We start from the raw sequence: 10292 nt of genomic DNA on the forward strand, positions 1-10292 counted from the left end.
AAGGAAGCAAATAATGGGTTGTCAATGTGGAACGATTTCATAGTCGTGTTCACAAGAGTAAATAGCTGTTAATAAGCCTTATGATGAAGAAAGGAGATGTGTTGATTTAAGATGAACATGCAACCCCCTCACTTTTACCTGAGACAGCTCTTCATCAAACTAAGAGAATTCACAGTTCTCAAACCTGACTACAGCCATTTCCCTAACTGTGTAACAAGCTGTGCTTTAGCATACACCATGCTATAAATAAAAACTGTGCTCTGGCATTTAATCCAACCACTTCAGTGTTTGTGTGAGCCAGAGATAATGGAACTCTGCCAAAATTTCCAGGTCAGACAATACATTTATCTTCCTATTATTTGTATCCCAAAGCTGAATTTCTGACTAACTTTTGGATTATTGCACCCATTCCTTTATTTTCAGCATATGCTTGTGCATGTTGTACAGACATACCGAGATTTAAAAAGAAAAGTGATAATTGATAAGTTCTGAAGTCTTGCATTTTTCATGTTCATGTATAGGCTTGAATTATGGTAATGAGGAAATCAAAACTGCCAGAAAATGCTTTCACTTCAAAGCAGAAAAAAAAAAAACCCTCTGGGATATTCCAAGTTTATATATTTGTATTCTTGAACCAACCACAATTTTATGTGTTCTAAAATGATTCCAGACTTTTACATCATAGAAATAAAAAATAGAGTGGATAATTAATATAAAGCAGAGGCAAGCAGTTGACAAAAGGAGAAAAGATTTTTCCCTATGCAAATTCAAACATTTTGTTATCCCCACATTCACTGCCAGTCCTCTAAAATTGGCCAGGTTCCCAAAGTATTAATTATGTAAACTCATATCGAGCACTCTGTGGCCATTTATAGATTCATAAACTAATGTCACAACTGCTGGCGATACAAAATAATATTAAAACCTTACTGCTTTATTGTGTCGTGCTTTTCCTGAGCAGATTTCAAGAATAATGCAAAAACTTAAAACTATAAGCAAATGCAGAAATAACCCTACAAAAGAAATTCCCTCACACTTTGAGAATCCATCATGCAATTGACTCTCTGTCTTTAATGATAGCACTGAATTACAATCCCTTATTAAGTACAGACAGTAACACTCTACTGTTAGCACACCACACACATATACAAAAAAATAATAATAATTTTTTAAAAAATCACATCACCCACAGAGGTTTAGGTACTTTGGGTTTTTTGAAGTGGATTTAGTCACATGGAGCCTTGCTGACTTGACACATTTGTTCAAGATAAATAGGATTTGCATAAAAATCACTACTACAGTTAGCCCAAGAAAACACTGTGGTTTCACTTGCCTCACTTATTTTTCTTTCAGAAAACACTCTAATTAATATTTAATCATTAGAGAGTGATGGATCTCAGCAACAACTCCTATCCAGACTGGGAGAAGACTAGCTTTATTCTAACAAAAAAGCATTTGTTATTTCCCTGTCTTTAGATCTAGTATTTCCAGCAGATAGTGCCTCAACTCTTTACCAGCATTTTATTCAGCAGCTCTGAAGTGGTAAAGACTCTGGGTTGATATTCTTAATGTGACCATCCTTACTTAACCTGGATATCTGGATGTTCTGATGACATCACTTTGGTTAAGCAAAGAGTGCAAAACCATTTAATCCTGGTGACCATAAAAACTTCATCAACAGTGGAAATTCACTTGGTCATTCAAAGCCTGATCCATTTTTTCTCCACCTCGACATGACACACAGTGGTTTGCTCATGTACAGAGGCTTAGGGTTGATTTAGACAGAGTATAAAGCCATATGACTGGTATGTTTTGATGGGCAGCTGTGCTTGGTAAGTTGTCCCAGGCCTTGAGCACACAAAGGTTTGCTTTATGATGGTGTCAGTAGTTATCTTCATTAACACTATCCTCACAGCAAAATAACACAGACATATATTTCATAAAGCAAACATTACATACATGTTTGTCTGTATTGTAGAAAGCCCAAGTTCTAAATAAAGGCATTTGAAATAAGGCCTGTTAGGCAACCTTGGATGGCATCTGGCCCGCTTCCTCTTCCACTGGCTTCCCTCTTCCACTTGGGAGCAAACTACAGACTGGGCTGTTTTGCTAATGACACCTACTTTAGGCCACTGCCTTACCAGAACACTAATACCTGCCTCTCTTCACACCTAAGATTTAATATAACATTGCTGCACAATCCATGCCAGTGAGTCTCTGACCACCTCCTGCAGAAGATGGCAGTCAAGAACACTCCACAGTGACAAATTTATCCTGCTTACCAACAATTTCAAGTCTGCACTTGATTTCTGCAAGGAAAAGAAATCCACCAGGAGCTGTATGAACAGTTTTGACTATGGCAGGTCACTGCTGGCCGTTTTTTCTCCCTGGAGCAGATAGAGCTTTCTCTTTGCACATGCAATGTGTAGTACACAGCTGGTAATTCCAAACACTCCAGAGAATTTTCAGAATCATTGACCTTTCACAGTACCACCAGTTAATAGATACACAGACTATACTATCCATATACAGTAGGTCTGGCCAAAAAGCAGCCACAGGATTTAGCCTATAGCTCTCCCCTCAAATGAGTTATGTAGCTTGTCCTGCTGGAATGGTTAGATACAAAAGATTATTTGGAGGAGGACTGAAAAATAGTATTCAGAAATAGATACTTGGGAACATTAAAATGAAAATGAAGAGGTGGAAGGTTATACAGATTATCCAGCAGTGAGATCATTTTAGAGGCGTTCATATGCTATGGAATTTAATCCTGGCAGAATCCACCCATATGTATCATCACACTGTCACACCACTGCCTGTGCCAGCAAAAAATTGGAATTCTGGTATTACAGATTATCTTTGAACTATGAAGCCTGACGTTCAATACCAGATTTTGATATATTTTTGTGTGATCCTAGGACACAACTGTCTGCATGATAAGATAACTTTGCTTAAATGAGCAGCTATAATGGCAACATTCTTATGGGTTGTTTTCATTTTCAGCAAAGAATGAGACAAATTTGCCATGACGTATCTACTGACTGAAAACCCTAGCCACTCAATTATATCAAATTAATGATCACTTTGAAATTCCTTGTAGGACTTTATTGTCATTTATGTACCACTAAACACGAGAGAAGAATTTCGCACAAATCAAATTAATTTTGCACTTCTCTTTCCAGACACTAAAAAAATGAAGTTCAATAATTTAGTCCAAACTGAGCCTCCTTCATTAGAATATGTTTTTCAAAGATTAACGCGTTGTGTATTTTGAAAAACAGTTCCCAGAAAGCTGTTTTGTAAACCATGAAGAAAGCAACATATAAACCACATGTTATTTCACTCCTTTTGTGATAATTTGATACGCCAGCTTCATCACATGTTCAAAAACTCCAACTTTCAGACTTTCCCCTGTCTTACAAGCTCTGTCCTGCTATCCTACAGCTACCAAAAGGGTGCTCTTGGAGGGTGTGGGTGGGTATGTGTGCAGCACAAAAGTTTAAAGATTAAGGTTTGGCTCTTGCAGTATAGTGACAGTGATACACTGAAATAACTGAACATTATTTTAACTGCTTGACACTAGTAAGTGAAAACACATGCCGAGTTTAACCTCTCATTAGGAAGAAATATTATGTAACATAGCACAGCTAGCAAATTTAGCTATGAATAAAATCAGCCCGTTCCTTTCACAAATGTCAATGGTAAGTTTGGAAGTATACTGTAAATACAGCATTCACTCTCAAAGGGATGTCAGTTATAATTACCATAAATACAAATCTTAGCTAGTAGTTATCTACAATATTTTCTAACACTCCTGTTTACTTACCAAAGGAAAAAAAAAAAACCCTTGGAGTAAAACTATTGTTTTTCCTACTTATCCCCACGGTTGACAACCATAGAAACAAGAAAGATTTGGATCTGTTTTTCCCTACATGAGTCTGTAAATCAGGCTCTTTCACATGGTCCCAGAAGGAATGTCAAGTCTGTAGTCTTTTTCCTGAAGAAGGCAGCAACCAAGAGGAAGGTGAATTAAGGTCTCCTGAGTGCTTCCTGGAAAGCAGAACAGGACAAGCCTGAATCCTGGAGAGCAGAAGAAGTACGAGCCTGAATTCCTATCTACCTGATGACTAATACAAATAGTAGGAAAACCTCAGAGGTCAGAACATGGCGGGGGGTGGGGTGGGGGTCTGGGGGGGGAGGTAAGGAATGGGGAGGAACAAAATCCCACACATTCAGACTCTTCTTTTTAAAAACTTCATAAAACTCTAAGTGTACAAGAAGGGATCAACCCCGAACTCTTTTCTGCTCCAACAAAGAAAAACAGAACACGAAGCTAACACAAAAGCTATCAGAAACAGAGATTATAGTGAAAAAGTGCATTTCTATGCACACCTGTGTTGTAACTGGAAAGTCAACTGGCAAAATCAAAACCATGAAATGCTGTTTTACCAAACACTAAGAACTTGTTCCACAACTGTTGCCTTCAACAAATTTGTATCAGGTCCAGCTGGGAAGATGCCAGTGAAACACAGTTTACAAGGCCGTACATCTTGTGGATTATGTCCTGTAACTTGTTTATTCTTGGTTATGTTGCTCTGCTTTTTCATCTCACTCTCAGATGCTCTGCTTACCAACTCCTTCTCTAAAGACAAGAGTTTTTGTCTGTACTCAATTCCTGTCTAGAGAGACAATGCTGCATTCTTCAAGCATGGAATGTTTCTGTTTGGCAGAACCATACAAATTAGAGAAAGCATGACAAGTTATAACTCTGACACCTAGGCACTGCAACTGTTTCCACCCATCATTAAAATGTTTCACGTACAACTGTGTTGAACTGAAGAATTATGTGTTGGATGGCACTGGCATAGTGGCATGAGGGAAGAGACAAAAAGTGGGTGGAAAATGTACAAGTCTCTCTTCTTTCTTATGAAAAAGAAACCTTTAGAAGCTGGAGAGAGTTGAAGGAACAGTGGCTAAAATACCTGACAAAAGACCATCCCTAATCGTACCATCACTTCCCACCCCTTAGACAGTCTCCACAGGCACTGACTACAGAATTTTCTTAGCTGATCCCTCAAACAGAAACTCATTAAACACAAACACAACTGTAAAAAAGGCATTGCCTCCACAGTAAAACACAATACTCACCAACCTTCCCTTTCCAATTACATTGCCCTTACTTATGTCTGTGAGATCTTAATGTAAAAAGAGTCTGAATTAAGATACAGCCTGTAACTGCCTCATCACTTGTCATTTACTACAGTAAATGGGACAAAGAACTGCAAGGAAAAGGGTGTTCACCTTCACTTAGGGCCCTACACTAGGTCCAGATATCAGTAGAGGCCTATTTTCTCTACAGGCTATTAAAATGCAGGATACACAGAAGTAGTGCAAAGTTTCCACTGGAAAATTTAACTGACATTTCCCTGACTTTGCCTACTTGAGTCATGGCGGTATCATTTCCAAATGATTCCTCTACCGGTGCCTTAATTTTTGAAGTAAATATAATTAAAGAAATAATTTGTCAATAAAGAACACCCTTTTGAGAACAGCAATAACTTTGTCATTCTAGTCAAACACACACTTGTGTAGCTGAAAGTGTAAATAAGTATGAGAAAACTGAGTTATATGTGTTTCAGCCCCCTGGACAATGTATTTTCACACAATTTCTCAAATAGCTCTGGAAGCCACTGACAGCCAAAGCGTGTACTGTCTCTGTTCCTTTGCAGCTGCAGGAGGCAAGATGTTCTTTCCACCTTGCATCACTGAAAGGAAATCCCAGTCCACGAGACAAAGGATCAAGGCCTCCTGGAGAGAAGACTTGGAGCAGTGGTAAGAAGACTTCCAAAGCAGTGGTAAGAATGGCAAGATTCACATTGAGAAGCTGTTCACAGGAGTACCTGCAGCACTAACCAAAGCCAGTTTGCCAAGATTGTTCTCCCTCAAGTTATGAAATTGATTCCACTGCTCCCCACAGAACACGACTGACTCTGGAGACTCAGTGACATAGTTTGTGACTTGAAGAGCACAGGAATTAATGGGATTTTAAGCTTGCTTAGCAGGCCGGAATAGCTCTCTTAACAGAATACTAGCACTACGTATCACCATCTTAAAAATACCTTAAGATCAAATTGTATTCTTTGCTTACGAAAAAAATCTGTACTCCCTGTCAAAAAACAGCATTACAGAAAAACACAGTCCTTCGAACATTTCCAAATAACACCTAGGTACTTGTTTTTTAAATGCAGTCCAATGTAAATAATAACCTGAGAGACAGCTGCATACAGAATAATTAAGACTGATCTTTCAGCACTGTGATGGAAGAATCTTTAAAGAGCTTTTTCATTGAAACAAAAAAGTTTCCACCTGCAGCTTTGTGCATTTGGCAAACAGCACTTCACTTCTGCAATGTTATTTTAGGACAGGAAAAACAGGAAAAATCCTAGAGTTAGTCTCCCATTGACTGCAGTGGATCAGTAGCTTTGTCTGAATTTCACAGTTAACATAAATGTACAGCTAATATTCTGGGGCAGTGAGCAGAAAGTCCAGTGAAACCATTTAAAAAGACAAGCACTAGAAAAGTTCCTTCCCTCAAATAAGGTAATGCATTTCCCCTATGAAAACTTGGCTATCCTAGTTTACTTATAGATTGCTTTCTTGATAAAACTATGGTCTTACAGTCTGCTTGACTTGAACAGTAACTGCATATCTATCTGCTACTCACAAATTACTCATTGCCTCACTATCAGCAGTATTCGGAAAACTTGACATTGGCTCCAAAAGATGAGCTTTAAAGAAATTTAAAAATCACTCCTTCTCTCCAAAATACTTTTGTGTTCTCCATCTATGAAAGAGAATCTCCTAGGAAGCCCTCAAAGTGCTGGTTTCTTAATAAACGTTTGCATAAGGAACTAAATCACAGCTTCCTTTCTAAAAGTTAGTGGTTGCAGAAGACTGCAGATGTAAAATGCATTACAAAGCACAGTGGACTCAGGCAAGCACTTTCACAAAGTGAGAGCAAGACGTGCAGTACAGAAACAGTTGTGAAAGTGCTGTTTTAATGCCAAGGTACTGCAAAGTGTTTTATGACCTAGATATAGAAATATTCTTTTCACTTTATGCTATGACTGTTCTTCCTGTCATAACAGAATACTAGTAAAATGCCAATGTTACAGGGTCACATTAGCAAGGAAGAAAAGAAATCCTGCCAGCTTTACAAATCTACTGTACTTCCAGAATCAAGGAGAAAGGAATAGTTAACAAAATATTCACACAGGCTTGGAGGATTTTTGCCTTCTTGTTGAAATTTTAATAAATCGTATTTCTCTCCCTCAAAATGCATACTGCCTGACCTACAAAAGTCAATTGTTAATGAATTGTTAAGGATGGATATAAAGGGAAAGTATAAAAGTTCTTTCAAGACAGAAGTGAAATTTTCCACCAATAACACAAGGTGCTTTTAAGTCACATTTTCTTTAAAACCTTAAACCACAAACCTACACAATGCTGTCTAAATAATTATAAAATAATTAAATACAGTTATTTTGTTTCATGGTACTTCTCACTAGAATTACAAGATACCAGAAAAACAACTGAGCTTGTTTTATTCAAGAGCTTTAAAGTTACTTTCTTGTACCTGGACCTTGCTCTGCTGACTGATCTTCTTCCATCTTTTCCATTATCTTTAATCATTCCTAACATCTTGAAAGCAAATTTCCATGGTAAAACATAAGCATTAAAAAACAAAGAGCCCCACAACAGAAAAACAAACAAAAACCCAGAAAGTTGTCATAGCTACTTGCCTCTTGGCAATTTCTGAGCATTTCCCAGGCTTAATGCAATATATCCACAGAAAAGGAGAAAGACCAATCTTGACATCATGGTCACAAACCCAACCTCGCACTGGGAATGATTCTGACAGGTATCACACAAAAGTACTGCAGCTGCATTTAAGTGAACTGTTCTCTCTGTGACAAGAGGCAGCAACACTTGGACACAAGCTTAGTTTACATAGTGGGAGGAGACAGGATGACATCATTCACTCCCACTGGATAAGGAGAATTAGCATTGCAAAAAAATAAAAATATTATCAGGCTCCCCCTACAATAATGTTCTGGGGTTTGTTACAAGGTTTTTCCACCACTCAGGATAAGAGATTGTTGTTTAATCACTTAACTTTTGTGCAAATAAAACCAGGAATATCAAAACTTATATAAACTGAAAACTAATCTGAGAGACATTTTCACTGTTTCATCAAAGAAAACTGGACTGAAAATGCAAAAATAACATTTGTAATACTCAGAGAACTGTTTGCTATATGGAACTCAGTATTTTTGCATTCTCAAGATTTTGCTTAAGATTAATTTGGGCTAGATGTGGCTTTCATGCAGGCAAAAAACCCACTAGTTTCATGTGGCATGACATTATAAACAGGTATGATAAATATTTATCTGCAAAAGATCTGTCTTTGAAAAAACTAAATGTGGTTTGTTTGTTTTTCACTCATACCTGATCCTAGCAATTTAAAAATATTTTGTATTTTCCCCTTTTATACATGTCTGGTGAGCCAGTGGACACAGTGCACATTGAAAGCAATAAGGCAGTGCTTCTCCTTCCAGGGGCTAGATCCTCTCACCAGTTACATAACTCCAAATGAAAAAGAAATTCCATTAAAAGTTGTTTCACTTGATGTTTACAATGTGCCGACTAAGCATAGAATTTGGTCCTACTAACAACTGAGAAAGGTGGGAAGGAAAGGGTGAAGCAGAAGAAAAAGGATACAGCTGAATAAGGGAGAATTTAGTCTCAGTATCTGGAAAACATCTCAAAAGAGACTAAATCTATTCAGTTAACTAGTGATGTTGCTCTCCCCCGCTCCCCAACCAACCAAAAACAAACCAACCCCAAAACAAACCACATACACACACAAAACCAACAACAACAAAACAAAACAAACACCCCCCCCCAAAAAAAAACACTAAAAAAACCCACCAAACTGGTTTATAAAAACAAAAAACAAATCCAACAACAACAAACACATACACACAAAAAAAACCCCAAACAAACAAAAAAACCCCACCAAACCACAAATGTTAACAACAAAACCCAAACATATCCAATGCTTGCAATATGTAAAGCTCTTCAGTATGCTCAGACTGTTCCCAGTCCCTCCTTTCCTGGACCTGACATCATTCTACTTCTCTAGAGTGTTCTATAAGCAGTGAAAAATCACAGCACTAGTGCCTGGGCTGGGTAGAAGCAAGGTAATTTAAAATAAAAGGGTAACATATTAAAGCATATAGGAACATTTCTTAAAAAGCAGATTAGTACTCTATTTAAAAGACCCCATGTACTCAATACTTCAGGAAAAACTTTAAACCAGAAGTTAACAGTAATGGTCCTAGAAACAATACCAAGGAATTTCAAGCTCCTCTAATCAGTATGGACAGCACAAAGCTATCACAAAAACAGTTTGATGATGGAAATATTTTCCAGCCTGATCACATCCTCTTAATTCTGACAAAAGAAAACCTTTTTCTGATTCACTAACTCAAATCTGGGAATAGCAAGTTGGAAGTCAATATTATAGACAGATCCCCAAAAAATCCCCAAACAAAAATCCCCTCAAGGATCTTTGGGAAGATTCGAATGCTGAACATGAATACTATGAACAGATAAATGCAACAAATATAATTTGGATGAGATGAAAAGATGTTTGAAAGGCCATACAGTTGGACACACACTGACCACACCTGATGGTCAAAGAGTTTCAAATGACAGAAAGCTTGATACACACAGCAAAGGATTGAAACACTATTTTCAAAAATGCTCCAGAAAACACATTGTTTTTTTCCTCCTTAAAATTAAAAGTAAGAAAGCAATCATTTGATGGATTAGTATCTCAGGAGAAGTAATGGAAATAATTACTTCTTGGTCACTCACAGTTGTCTTCTTACTACTGTAAAGTTTATCTTATCGCAAATTCACCCTCCTTTTAAAGATCACACACCTTTCAACAAAATATACAAAGGCCAACTTCTACTCAGAAAAATCTCAGTGAAACGTATTAGTTATTTGGCTGTCTAACAAAATGGGTTTTATCTTCTCTCTCAGAAATAAATATACTCCCATTCCTGCTTTTGTAACCGCTTGCTTCTCTGCTGCCAGTTACACCTTTCCTCTTCCTCCTATGCATTATTCAAACAGTTCTTCGGTTGGTACACCACAGGAATATTTAACTCTCCCCTTGAAACCCTGGCAGACTATCCATGACCTTTTTCCTCTGGATCATT

At 37.5% G+C, this 10292-nt stretch overlaps 1 protein-coding gene across 19 annotated transcripts in view; it reads right to left on the minus strand.

Annotated features, from left to right (window-relative positions):
* The window catches only part of ABI3BP (ABI family member 3 binding protein), a 162935-nt gene extending 154982 nt beyond the window's left edge, over window positions 1-7953 (minus strand). For all 19 annotated transcript variants that reach the window (XM_082073943.1, XM_082073940.1, XM_082073934.1 and 16 more), the window contains exon 1: window positions 7803-7953. In XM_082073943.1, the coding sequence (XP_081930069.1) occupies window positions 7803-7881 (79 nt within the window). In that variant the 5' untranslated portion in view covers window positions 7882-7953. The remainder of the gene's footprint in view (window positions 1-7802) is intronic.
* Between the last annotated feature and the right edge of the window lie 2339 nt (window positions 7954-10292).

Source organism: Streptopelia decaocto, assembly GCF_964273445.1.
Source record: "Streptopelia decaocto genome assembly, chromosome: 1".
NCBI classification, from domain to species: domain Eukaryota; kingdom Metazoa; phylum Chordata; class Aves; order Columbiformes; family Columbidae; genus Streptopelia; species Streptopelia decaocto.